Consider the following 14,738-nt stretch of genomic DNA (forward strand, 5'->3'; position numbering starts at 1 on the left):
AATGAAAAACTCTGTTAGCAGTAACCTTTCCCTTGGAAAATTTAAAGAGAAATGTTAAGCTGTTACATTAAAAAAACACACACACACAAAATGAGTTGGAACCAATGTGTAGATGGATAAATGGAATTTTGTTCTGCAAATTGATTTTGTGAAAAATTACTTTTAACCTAATAGTAAATGCCTTAAGCACTACACTTAAAAAACAAAGATGCTAATTAGAAGTAACTCCTTCTGGGTGTTATCAGGGTTCATATTCTCTGAGCTAAGAGCTCTGCCTCTTCTGCATGTTTCTATAGAAACGACAGAGGATCAGGGACTTTGTTGAGATTGTGTCTCCTAGTAACATCAGAAGCTATATATCAACATGGCTTTTTGGCTTCCCAGCATTCCTTGGTCCTAGTCCCTACCTCCTACAGGGTGGTGGCTGGCATACACTGCCCTCTACCCTGAACTCTGGATGTTCAGTTGGAATCTCTGTTTGCCCTTCCCCTTCCCCCACATGGTCTGTTAAATCCCACAGCTTTCTCCAATCCTGCCCCCTCTGCATATTCTTCGCAGTCCTGGAGACTACCCCATCTTCCCTTACCTGGAGCTATCATTGTTTAGATTAGCCATGTTTTTATAAATGAGGGTCCTCAAAGCTGTCAGATAATCTGTAGAATAAGTACATCTAAATGCTTAATAGAAAAGCTTAATGTGACAGAGACCCCAGCTCCTAGCAGTGACCCCCAAGGCCTCCAAGAAGACTCGGATGCAATCAGATATGACTCCTCCTTCTGGATTGTGATACTGGTCAAATCTGCCCCAACTAGCCCACTGAAAAGCCCTGAGCGGAACTGTGGACACCTGGAGAGCTGATTGCCCATTTTGCCCAGACTAATTCTTCCCAAAATCCTCTTCTACAGAAAGACCTCTCAGATTTGCTGGCCCAGGTTCTGCGATGCTGCCCTAAGATCTATGGCCAGAATGAAGCCACTAACTCCACAGGAGCCTACTGGAAAGGCTCTCTGTCAGATTAATCAATACTTAGGCCACTTGGACTATGCTCCCTGTGGTAATTTATCTTTCTCAGGTCTCTGATGGGTTTGAAGATCAGTTTAACAACAAAATCCAAGGCTTCAGCTGCCTTCTCAGAAAAGTGTGAAGCGTATGTAAGGTCTGAGGATCTAAAGATGTGTTTGAGGGTGAGAAGGTGTTTTAAGGTTGGTAATAAGAGAGTTATTTAAGGAACATAAAAGATCTTCCATCACTATACTACTACTGTGTTTAGACTATTCTGAGCTTTACCAATCAGATTTTAAGTTGTCTCATTTAAAAAGATTCTTGTAAACTTCAGAAGATGCACTGGAATCCACAGATCAGTATTTCCCATTCCAAAGGGTGGGATTCCTCCCTCATTCCCCAGTTTTGGGACTCCCCACCCCCAATTACCAAGACCATGTGCCTAAAAGTTTCAAATTTAAACTCCTTAACTTTATCTTCTGCCCCTAACATATGTATCTTCCAGCATCCTGCCAGGTGCTGCATCCAGAACACAGGTGCTCCAGCCTAAACCTCACAGACTGCATCAGCTGGACCTGCAGTTTCTTAGCCACAGATGGTCTCACAGATCCTGACCAGCAAATACAACAGCCTGTTCTTCCCAGACTTGGCCAATGCTTCAGCCTTTTGACCTCCCGTCGACATCCTACTGTCAGCCTGAAGCAGTCAAAAGACCAGATTTCTGCGTCCTTTATCCATTTAACATCAGGGATTTTAGGCTGGGATGTTAGGTCCTGCTGTAGAGCAAGGCTGGCATGCCCTGCCCTCTACCTAGGGGCGGGGCTTCCCCTCTCCCAGAGAGTCACTATATAAACCAGACATTTTGGTTCCTGGGCGCCCCCCTCTCTCTCTCTTCCTCCCCCCCCCCCCCTCTCTCTCTCTCTCTCTGTGAGTGTGTGTTTCTGCTTCCCTCACTCCTCTCTCAGCATGCAGATTATTTCTTCCTGCACTTATCTGTCTCCCCTACCCCCTGCATGGCAAGCTCTCTGGGCAAGTTCCTTCCTACCAGTGAACCTACTGAGAGCTGCTCCCAATAAACTTGCATTTACATACTTTAACTTGTCTTGGATTGGCTCATTTTACCAGTGAAAAGAATGACAACACATCAATGATGCCCAAACATGAACTGAAAAGGAATGATACCAATAAACATGCTAAACTGGGCAGCCTATGAAGTCTCAACCATACACAAAGAAGTATAGCCAGCTGAATAAAGCTGGAAGCAAGAAAGATGATCCTTCTCAGAGCACATCAATTGGCTGTCCAGTTCAAACTGACAGCCTGAAAACATACATATAAGTAACATTATACAGACGCCAACAGGTTATATTTAGGAATAAATATGTATATGTGTGCACATGTACATGCGCATGCATGCACACACACACGTGTGTGTGTTCATGCAATAACAAGCAGTAGAAAAAAGGTGGAAGAAGTTGGAGAGTGGCATAGGATATATAGGAAAGTTTGGAAGGAAAAAAGAAAAGGGAGAAATGTTGTAATTAAATTAAAATCTCAAAATTAAACATGCAAATAAACACAAGGAATTAATTAAAGGCTATCTCTCTGACTTTCATTAGGATCACACCTATTCTCAAATAATAACAGGAAAAAATGAGCTTCTACTAATATTCAAGACTAAAACTAGAAATGAAACTGAACCCTGGTGTACCAAAATAAAAGAAGAAAAACATGGATTAATAAGCTGTCATACTCTTAAGAAGAGGGTAGAAAGAGGCTCACAGAAGGAAGTCAAAGAGAAAGAAAACAGCAGTCAGGGCCAGGCACCTCCTTTTCCATGGAGGAGTGCAGAGCAGGGAGAAGCAGAGTTGACACCTTATAATAGAGGTGCAAAGAGGAGAGAATAACTCTCTTTGTGAATATGTTCACAATATATCATAAATATAAATATACATTATTAAATATACTATATAATATAATCCAGCAGGATCAGTGACTGAAAAGGCTATATTTCAAGGACTAGGAATAAACTACAGGCATAAGATCCTGAAGTTCCCCTGAGGACACTAGAATGGGAGAGCGGGCCTTGATCCAGGGCTCTGAGTGGACCTCACCCCAACATCTACCCCATGTATGACCCGCTGGAACACATGAAGGGGCCGGACCTGCAGATTCAAAGATTAAGAATCTCCTTGACACACAGCAACTACGGGATATCTGACAGCAGTCCCATTGAGGATCAGGTAACGATAGTGTAGGCCTCAAACCAGACCCATGACTTATAGCAATGAACATTTGAAAGTAAACATATGTGGACAAAAGGCTATACTGTGTGATACACTACAGCTTCTGTGACACAATTTTCGTTTGTTTGTTTTATCTTACTGGGGGAAGGTTGCAAGGGCAGAGGGAGGATATGAGGGGATGGGGAGAGAAGAGGGATTTTGGTGCATGACATGTAAATCATAGACATTCAATAAAAGTAAAAAAAAAAAAATAATAATGGCAAAAAAAAAAAAGAAGAAGAAGAAGACGACAAAAGATCCTGGAGTTCAAAAGTCATTTATAAACTGGATCAAATTAGCAAACTAAAAGAAATAGATTTCTGCTAAGCACTTAAAATACTCTGTCATAAATGTGGGTTCTGCATTAACTATTAAGGAAAGATGAGCTCTTTCCATTTACCATAAGAAACATGGGAGGTTCTCTTTACCCTTTGGGTGAACAGGAATTGGGTTAATGACCAGAGCCTCATGGCAGAGGCAGAGGCTTTAGAGAACTACAGAAATAGACTGTCTATCTCAGTTCTATCCCATAATTAATATTCTCACTAGACTCAACAAGGCTTTTGTTCTTCTTAATGTGTGTACCAAGGGGTTATAAACTTAAGTAGAATTAGAAAATAGATGTAATTTGAGGATAACTAATGTTGAAGCAAAAGCCATGGCTCTCATTTTAAAGGGAATAAGGGGCAGAGCCATTTTGAGTGACAATGGCCCTGGAAAAAAGATTCCTTTCAATATGGAAGTTGTTTCATGAATTATTATAGTCTTTGCAGAATGAAGAAAGACATAAATCAAGGCAAATTTAAGTTACAGGGATAGGTACATCACAGAGGGAGTTATAGCAAGCCTGAGGGAGCTCTTCTACAGGTATGGGGAAGGTAAAGTGGGCATGCCTGAGAAGAAACTGCCTCCTGAGAATCCCGTCAGGAAGTACCAGATAAGAATGCAGAAAACATTTCTCTTAAACAGAAAAGGACATATAAACAAGGTGGCCACCCCACAAAGAGGAAGAAAGAGCTCCATCAAATGCCCCAAAGTGAGGACTAGTTTAGATAGATGGCCAAGGATATGTGCATTTACACAGTTTTTCAAGGTGTGCTCCCACCTAGTGTTGAGCCATCCTTCCGTTCAGGTGTTAGACTCTGTGAAACCTCTTCCTGGAGGCCACATTCCCCTCTGTATCTGGCCTCTCTTTCCCCCGGCATTAGATTCCTGGGGAGATTCCTACTTCTTTGGCGTCCATTGATTCAGTATTCTGATCAGCACATTTAGAGACACAAATTTCTCTTCAGAAGAGCTTCTTTTCCACCAGGATTTTACAATTCCTCACTCTTTGTTTTACCTCAATCTGAGGCTGGATTTATAATGACTCATTTTATCTGAACTTCAAACTGTGTGCCTGGCCTCAGTGGAGATACAGAAGGCAAGTATGCACTTCTGCCCTGCCACTGGCTAGTGGTGTTATGACAGCAAAAACAATCAGAGATTCATGAGGGTGACAAAGGGCTTCCTTTGTGAATCTTCTAGCCCAGATCAGGATGATGAGGAATAAGTGTAAATTCTCCTGGATAATGTCTCTATGAGGGATAGAGGCAAGAGGGGAGAACTGTGCACATGACAGAGACATAGAAAAGAAGTGTCCTGAGAGGCAGAGAAAGGCCACCCACTCCCCTAACGGGCAGAGCCATGCCAAGAGGGGATCAGATCAGGAGAACCGGGCATACAGCTGTGAAACGCATGTTACCACAGGCTTCATTTAGAATGTTGTCATGTGGGGTGAAGAAAGATCAAAATCTTACCTGGCCTCATTCTCTCAGGGAAGCCAGAGCACTCTTTTTCAAGGCCAGGTACACCACAGCAGGGCATCCCTGAACACCAGAAGCCTAGTGAGTAGCCTGGGACCTGTGTGCTCAGTGCACTGTTTGAGGTCAGGTAACAGGGTCATAGTTCCAAAGTAGAGAATAAGGGGTTTTTAAAATAATACCTCCGCTAGCCTTATGACACACTCAAAATCTCTTGTATTAATTTAGCTTCCCAACTACAAGTCTGTGCCAGGAATTCTGGCAACAAGAGTTAGTAATGGAAAGTTCCACTATGGAGCTCAGCACAGTGCACATTCCCCATGGAAACAAACTGGGCATGTGTTTCCTGAAGTGCCTGAACAGAACCTACTGTGGAAGTCAAACAATCAGGAGCAGTGGCAAGTCAGTGGGGGCTCCACTTCCTAGCCTTCTATACCTGAGGTGGGCCTCCTGCTGGAAACCACTGATACCCAAGACAGAGGGAGAGAAATCAGGGTGAGAGAAAGATGGTAAGTAAACCCAGACCATCTTCGGTAATAATCTACTAAGCTTCTGAAACCTAAGCATGTTGAAAGAACTGTTTTAAGAAACTGCAAAGGAGGTGCTGGGTGCAATTGGTGTTTGAAATTATAAACAATATACGTGAAGGAATAGTAAATCTCTGGTCATGGTAGATATATCCTAAGTGTGAGACACATGGCTTACACAAGGTCATACACACACTACTTGTGTCTCCTGAATTATTTTCCCAGTGGCTGTGGAACTAACTTACTGAGCTGAACCCTGTACATTCATAAGCTCGCTGGGTGTGGGGCATTTTCTGCAGGACTTGTCACCCTAGCTCAATGCTTATGATAGTTAATAGTTATTGACAAGGTGATAGGATCTCAATCACCCAGGAGAAAAAACTCTTGGGCATGTCTTTGAGGAACTTTCTAGACTGGATTGGTTAAGGTGAGAAGGACCCCACATTACATGCGGGTGGCACCATTCTATGGGCTGCACTCCTGGACTGAATCCAAATGGAGGTAGAATTTGTCTCTTCCCGATTCCTGACCATGGGTGCAATGTGGCCAGCATCTCACCTGCTTACAGTTCTGGCTTCCCTGCCATGCTACACTTTACCTTCGAACTGAGCTTTAAGTTTCCTTTTGCCAGGTATTGTACTGCAGCAACAAGAAAAGGAACTAAAACGATGTTGCAAAAATCAAATTTCTAAAAATCTCAATGTATACCTGCATTCCAGGAGAGGGTGATTTCAATATAGATGGTTGTGGGGCACCGTGTGGTCCCTGGGAATTGAACTCACAACCTCTGGAAGAACAGACAGTACTCTTAACCACTGAGCCAATGGGGATGTAAAATGGAATGAATTCTTTTTAATCTCAATGTATTTCAGAACTGAAACTTCATCAAAGATAGAGACATCTGCAAAGACATTTACTGGGAGTACTGACACCATCACTAGTGAGCTTAGTACATACATATACACCACACACACACACACACACACACACACACACACACACACAGAGAGAGAGAGAGAGAGAGTGCAGAAAATGACATCAGAAGGATGCTGGAAAATCAGTATCTGTTGCATGATGCCAATTTTTTTCCTGTATTTGGACAACTCACAACCCTCAGTGGGGAAGGAGATCGATACAATGGTCACTATAGGTTTTCTGTTTAAGATTCAACATCTGAGATGCCCTGCTCCAGGATTTATCTCTCCTAAAAGAAAAAGGGTTTTGTATATCTCATAAAAAACAGAGACATCAAGCTGGTGCTTCAGCCCTACTAGAGAGCATTTATGGTACTGGAAAGGTAACCAAGCTACCTGCAAGCTCTGTGGTGTGCAGTAGCGATCTGCCTACAAAATATACTGCACTGCCACTAGACTGGGAAAAACACTGTTGGAGTAACCAAACACTCTCTCGTTGGAGTGAAGGTCCATTCCATGAGATGGAGCCCATGCTTGACACTGCAAGGGTAGCCAAGAACCCAAGACTAGCTGGATACAGGTCTAGGAAAAACCAAATACTATTGTTCTGATAAAGAAATATTTTATTGCTGTAAGATGACTTCTAATGACATTCTGCTATACCCATAGATCAGTGCTCAGCCATCATCAGGAAAGCTACTTGTTTTAGTATATGGGAATGAACACAAGAGAATAACAATTGGAAAATGCACACAGTTAGAGACTTTTGAGCACTGAACCCTAAAAGGGAGGTTTTCATCAAATCCCTCCCCTCAGGGGATCTAAGAAGAGGAGACAGAAAGCTTATTAGAGATAGAGCCAATGAATGACTCTAGGGAAACAGTGTCTTCCAGAAACAACAGGAATGATACACATATGAACTCAGAGAGACTGTGGCAGCATGCACAGGGCCTGCACAGCTTCTAGTCAGACTGGGTCCCAGCACTGAGGAGACCTTTTAAATATTAAAAATAAAATATGAGATATGAAATATGTGCCACACAGCAGATATGATATAGAGAGGTTTATTATATGAGCCCGGGGGAAGAAAGAATGGGGGAGGACCCCAGAGAGACAGACAGGGACAGAGGAAGAAAGGACGAAAGAAAACAAGAAGAACAAGAGAATGAGAAAATAAGAGAGGAAAAGAGTAAGTAAGTCAGAGAGTTTATCCTTTTACATACTCCTGGGCAGGAGCATGCCTAGTGGCAGGTAAGTAATGACATCATAGGTTGCTAGGGGCAGTATTCTAACAATAATGACACGGTCTCTCATCCCTAACCAATTGATAACCAATCTCTTGCAAATGAAAAATCAATTGTTATCTGCAATTGATAACCTTTTACAAAGGAAAAATAGTTCTTTCCAATAAGATCTCACTGTGTATACTACCCACAGCTCAGGATAGGCCTCACACCCAGTATTACATAAACAACACAATTCAAATGAACTCAAGGGCATTTTGTAGATTCTTTGTCTTATATTGCTTTGTTTGGGCTCTTTTGGTTCCTTTTTTTTTTTTTTTTTTTTTTTGCTTTTGTGGTGTGTGTGCACTCCTTTGCTTTTTGTTTTGTTTGTGAATGTGTGTGTGTGTATGTGTGTGTGTGTGTGTGTGTGTGTGTGGTTTGTTTTTTTGGTTGGTTGGTTGGTTTTTGGTTTTCTGTTTTGTTTTTTTTTTTTACAGTGAAAAAGAAAGAGTGTGGAGTTAGGTGTCAGGGGAAAGAGGGAGGAATTGGGAGTGAGGAAAATTATGAACAGAATAAATTGTTATAAAAAATTTATTTTCAATAAAGTATTTCAAAAAAAGGAAAAGGTTTTATTTGGACATTGAACTACTAGAAACCAGTTAGAGGGAGTCACAGTAACTGTGTGAATTCCTTCAAGACATTTCATGTGGCATTGTTTCCCTCTCCCCAGGGACAGCAGGGATTTCCTGACCTCACCTGGATTACATCTCATTTCAGCAGGAAATGGATCAGCGAAAGAAGCCAATAAGAGCAAAAGTGTTATGTGAACAGAAAGTCCCCAAGGTACCAATGGTGCTCTCTGTGATTCTCAAGTTCCCTGGGAACCTTCCAGAAATTACCTAAAAGCCTAAGAGACCACTTACTGCCTATGCAGTGAAGATTAAAGTCTCAAAGGAAACTAACACATGAACGAAGGTTAGCTATGACTTCATTTGAAACAAAACATTCTACACAGCCACACGTGTACAGACGCACAACACAAATCATCATGAGGGATAAAAATGAAACGGGTAAAACAAAGCCTAAACCCTGGGCTAAGAATGGAAGACATCAAAACTTTGACACATAGGAAATAAAAATCAAAATATCTGTTGAAATTATCCAGTACCACCTCCATCTGGAAAAGAAAATGAGTGTGAAGCCAGCATCCTCATCCCTCTCCTCTGGTGAACAGGACAGTATATAACAAAGAACCTCAATTTATCCCCGAAGAGCCTCCTTTTCTTCCCAGAGCTGGGATCCACATAAAATCAAGAAGCCATTTAATTCATTTCCCCTTAAACAAAAGTACATTTCAGAAATAAAAACTCACTGTGTTTTAAGATTCACAAGGAAGGTGCTGTCTCAATTACTTTACCGTCCCTACATGTGCTGATTTAGAACAGTAGCTTTAGAACACAGCAGGTGATATCTTTCCTCCTAGGTGTGGATGAGTGTGCTGACTGGGAGGTCATTCTCATTGGGGAAGTGTATGTGGAAAAGACAAGGACATCTCAAGCTACGAACTCTAGAAGCAAAAGCTGAGCTTCAGCCAACATGGGCTATATGTGGGGAAAACACAGCAGTTCACTATTGCAAAAGAAATAGAAATCAGGATATGGGTACAATAGAAAGCTACGAAGGGTGTAGCTCCTCTGAAGCGAGGGCACCATGCTTTTCTTCCTTGCATAGTCCATATGTACCATTCAATGACCCACAATTCAGAACTGAAAACACCTCCAGAGTCAACGGCAAAGACACTGGGGATGAACTTTGACAGGAACTTTCTACCAGGAGGGGAACAATAAGAAGCCAACAATCCCTGCAGCAGTGTGAGAAACGCTGTGACATTTTGTACAGGGCCACTTGTGAGGAGCAACAGACATCCCTGCACTCTGAAGATCGGTGGTGAAGGAGAGAAGGGGATTAAGCTGTAAGGGTAATAAGAAAAGCACACTGGAAGCACTTGTGGGTATAAGAAGTCAACGGTGTTCAGAATGAATAGGGAAAGGTAAGCAGTGCAGTGGGGATAAATCTCTAGAACAACGCATGGTCAAAAAAGAGTTCACCACAGTAAGGGACCCTAACTAGAGTTTAAGCCCAGGCCACAGGAAACTACAAAATTGTGATGATGTCCTACTGCAGTTTGAGAAAATAAATTCTGCAGCGTGAAGAAAAGCCCAGAAGCAGAAAGACAGAAAGGAAGCCACTGCACGATGTTTTACCCGAGGATCTAGATGAGCTATTACCGTGGGGATAACCCGGTGAGGTAAAGCTTACGCTTCATGAGGATAAAAGTCTTTCAATTGTACAAATCAAAAATTAGGCTCTCCATGGGTTAACGTGGTTCAGCCAAACTCTCGGAGCTGAGAAGAAAGGTCAGATGAGGCTGGAGCTCTCACAAAGGGAAGCATTTAAAAGTGAAAGATGAGCAGAGCCAATGGAGAGATAGGAGAGGGAGCCTCAAGCACAGTGACATATTGTGGGATGATGCTGAGAGCACTTTGGGTACCGGGGACAATGCTGTCACAATGAGCTAAGGCTTTCGGTGCATACAGCAATGGTTTCTCCATAAAGCAGGGCAGCGAGGGGAGGGCAGGAGACAAATGACGAGGATGAGAAAGACTATTTCTGCTCGGACTGCTTCGGGGAAATTTGACAAGGAAGGTGGAGCCTGGTATAGAGGCATAACAGATGAATTGCTTATATTTGTTCGGTTGCTGTAGAGTAGTAGACTTTAAAAGAATAGCCTTTCACGGAAATGAATTCTAAAGTAAGCTAGATTTTAATGCTTTAAATTATTAGTGTGAGGCCCATGTCTCAAACTTAAATTTTTAGCACATTTAACTTTCTTTGTTTAAGTTTTCGCTTGTTACTTCTAAATGGCGAATATCTCCACTTATCTGAGTTCATTATTAAATCACATTGAAGATTTTACATTCAGGAGAAAATGAAAACCTATTAGTGCTTTCATACAATCAGCCTCAGCTCTTCCTTTTGTCCTTGTCTAGACACTAGAGAATCTTCTTTGGAAAATATTCACAAGCAGGTCCAGAGATGCACTGAAGGGTCAGCCTAGGTTTGGGATTCTAAAGGCAGTTATGCAACGATGTCTTTACCCAAATCAAGCCTGCTTTCATCTCAGACTGGAGGAGCCATTTCCTCTAAACCACCTCCCCACCACCTGTTGTGCCCATCCTTTTCCCACTGCAACAACACATTATAATCTACAAAGTTCACACTGGAGCATTGGGCAACTGAGTTACGAAACCAAATTGCAATTATAAGAATAATGTTTTAAGTTTGTGATTTTGAATTGGGTTACAAAGGCAGGCGCTCCTAGCTAAAAGGAGCTACACTAATTAAAGAGAAAGACACAGGGTCCCAGGCTCCTCAGTGTGAAACCCTCCTCACTGCACAGGGGATACCAATGTTCCAAGAAGCCTGAAGTGTCTGTACCACCATCAGCAAATCCGAGGGGTATGTGTGTCCAGCGGCTATATTCTCTGATAGCACTGAATACCAGCTGTTTTGTTTGTTGGTGTATAGTACTTCCCATAGAAACTTACAGAAGTTATCCTTACTGTACCTCACACAAACAAAGCATGGTTTTAGCCACTACATAGTTGCTGGTTCTTCTTTTAAAAAAGCTCCCCATACTTACAAATTTCATGCAGAATTCTGGCTGTAGTTCCTCAGGCATCATCTTAGTTAGAGGTCTCTATAGCTGTGATAAAACATCACTGACCAAAAGCAACTTTGGGAGGAAAGGGTTTATTTCACCTTACAGCTTATAAGTTCATTCAGAAAAGTCAGGACAGGGAGTCAAGGTAGGGACCTGGAGGCAGTAACAACGCAGAAAATTATAGAGGGATGCTGCTTACTGGCTTGCTCCCCAAGGCTTGCTCAACCTGCTTTGTAATAGAACCTAAGACCACTTGCCCAGGGGTGGCCCTACCCATAGTGAACTGGACCCTTCCCTGTCAATCAATCATCAATCAAGAAAAGAAGCACAGGTTGCCACAAGCCAATCCTGTTGGAACATTTTCTCAGTTGAGGTTCCTTCTTTCAAAATGACTCTAACTTGTGTTAACTTGGCATAAAAACACATAGCACAAACATTAATACCTCTTTCCAGTACAGCAGCATCGCTCATGCAAATGTAACATCAGTAATTGATGAGCCAGGTCACTGATGAGAACAGAAACAAGAGGACTGACCCAGACACACCATGTTACCAAAATGGTGGTGATATTTTTCTCTCCAATAAGGTTGAAATGTATGATATTCCTCAACCATTGAGTTATCTTAGGATGGAGCTACGGAAAGTAACCAGAACACTGACAAATTATCTCAAAAATGGGTGTTTGCTGACTTGGATACTAACCTAATAAATTTGACGGCCAGGCCCAGGTCTGCTATGCAGCAAGTCCCATTTTTCTTCACCAGGATGTTCTTGCTTTTCAGGTCTCGATGGGCAATGGCGGGTTTACCTTGAGTACTGAAGATTTCTGTGTGCAAGTGGCATAGGCCGCTGACAGAAGAGTAGGCTAATTTCAGCATGGACTTTGCATCTAGGGTAGTGGATTTCAGATAGTCATAAAGAGATCCATTTTCATGATAGTCTGTGATGAGGTATAACTGAGTCCAGGAACCAGTCCCTTTGATGTCTGCAGCTATGAACCCTAAAAGGAAAAAGAGGGGGGAAAATGTGGATATGTTTCCTGGTCAGAATGAGGAATCATTAATGTGCTCAAATATTCTTTCTCACCAGATGTCTTTGGTTTAGCATCTTGCCCAGTTTTCTGACTATGCCTATGTTAATGTTAAACAACAAATACCAAGCAGAGGTAATCACAATTGGAGGGAGGGAGAGAGAGAGAACTTAGAAGTTTGGATTTTAAGCCATTCTTTAATCAATGGTATTAAAATTCCCTTTCGGTATTCCAGTTACAAGAAAGGCATGTTGTGTGAAAGACTTGAGCTTTGCTGACTAGGTCCACTCCTACTCAACTGACCCAGGAAGATCATGTCTAGTCTGGGGAAAGGAAAGGGAAATCAATTCTCAACATAAACACTTACTACAAATAAACTCTGAAAATAAGATCCCTATAACTTTTCACAACATTTAAACCTAAACATGTTCTTTCAAGTCCCTAGGAAACCTTAAAAAATTCTCGCATTTCATGTGCACTTCCTGCTTCTGAAGGAAAGAAAATATCGTTAGAGAGTATAGCATTCCCAGCCCACGACTCATCTACAGCACTTAGTCAGGCCTCCGGTGAGGTCTTCCTCAGAAGCTGTGGGGCCCATGCCAAAAAATGAACATAACTGCAAGTCTAGACAGAGGAGTTCATATGCAGATGTGAAGAGAGAGACAGAAGAATGGGAGGAACCCCCAAATATCATGGTGTGGACTGTGACTCACCCAGAATGTTTTCGTGCCTCATTAGGACTGTCTGATATATCTCAGTCTCCCGGAACCAGCTGGCTTCCTCTGTGGTGAAGAACACTTTCACGGCGACCTTTTCTCCACGCCACTTTCCCATCCATACTTCCCCATAGCGACCTTTTCCAATCTGCTTCACCATCTGAATTTGCTTAGCTATTGTCCTTTGTACCTGGTAAGGCCCAAAACACCTCATTACCATATTTATAACACTACAGATCTGTTTAAGCTTTCCTCCAGGAGCGGGGCATTGGGGGGCAATGACTGCATCTAAAAGACTGTAGTCAATATTATTCTTTACACTCATTAGTCATTTGTATTTTTAATTTATGCTGGTCTCCTTTAAATGTATTTCAGATGAATGGGTGTCAATGTAAAATATCAAATACTGCTTCCAAATCTTTAGATCTTCCATTTTACCTATTGCAATTTTCAGAGAAAAAGAGAAATAAACAAACAAAGAACAACAAAAACCAAAACAAACAAAAGAACAAAAATGGTTTCACAGTAACTGAGACCATACCAGGTAGACCAAAGTGTTCCACTGATATAATGATTTATTAAATACTGTGAAAGAGTTCTTACCAACACACCACAAATCATGAATCCACTAAACAAGACAAAAAATATTGGACACAGCAATATTACAATGTTTATAAAAACTCCTAAAGTGAGGAAGAAAAGAGAAAAATGAAAGAAAGAAAGGAGAGTTTTTAAACATATTATCTTTACTATTGATGATTGTTACAAATATTCTAGCAAAGAGTATTTTTTTGTTGTTGTTTTAGTTAGCAGTAGTTAGTACTTGGTATTGACTAAACCTGCTTGCCTTTCTTGCATTAAGAGGTGGGCGTGGTCCCCAGTTTACTTCAGTAGCTTTTGTTTCCTTGAAGGAAGGGGCTACCATTGGGATGTAAAAATGAACAAATTAAAAAGTAAAATAAAATATTTATTTAATTTTTTATAACACTTAGAGTACTTTCTTCATGTATGAGTGCATGTGCAAACGTAGTTCATTAAAAGTCTGGAAGAAGGCGTCATATATTCCTTTAAAGTAAGTAGAGTTTCAAGTAGATATAACCCGCAAAGTGGGTGCTTAGAAAAACTTCAAACCCTCTGAAAGATCAGCAAATGCAATTAGCCACTGAGCCATCCCTCTAGTCTCCACAACAAGATTTTTATGTTAATTTTTTAGGTTTCATTTTTTCACTAGAAAAATTAAAATAATAAAAGTATTATTTAAAAAAAAAGAAAGAAGGAAGGAGAAAAAGAAAAAAGGAGGGTTAGGGGAAAGGGCAAAGGAGAGCTCATTAAAAACAAAACAACAACAAAAAAAGAATATGCCACTGTCTTGACTCCCTTCAGATTACATAATAAACTTTTTAGTTACAGAATGCCAAGTAATTGCAGGGAATGTTAAGAAACAAACCAAATGAAGACAAAACAAGCAAAGTGAGATAGTAAAAAATATCACATTTGAAGAAAAAGAGATGC

General features: G+C 41.3%; 1 protein-coding gene across 2 annotated transcripts in view; it reads right to left on the reverse strand.

Annotated features, from left to right (window-relative positions):
- Bmpr1b (bone morphogenetic protein receptor type 1B) overlaps positions 1-14,738 on the reverse strand; it is a 46,539-nt gene that overhangs the window by 7,356 nt on the left and 24,445 nt on the right. For both annotated transcript variants that reach the window (XM_051165898.1, XM_051165897.1), the window contains 2 exons: positions 13,224-13,416; positions 12,183-12,480 (listed from right to left, as the gene is read on the reverse strand). In XM_051165898.1, coding sequence (XP_051021855.1) covers positions 12,183-12,480; positions 13,224-13,416 — 491 coding nt within the window. The remainder of the gene's footprint in view (positions 1-12,182; positions 12,481-13,223; positions 13,417-14,738) is intronic.

This window comes from Acomys russatus, chromosome 23 (assembly GCF_903995435.1).
Source record: "Acomys russatus chromosome 23, mAcoRus1.1, whole genome shotgun sequence".
Lineage (NCBI taxonomy): Eukaryota > Metazoa > Chordata > Mammalia > Rodentia > Muridae > Acomys > Acomys russatus.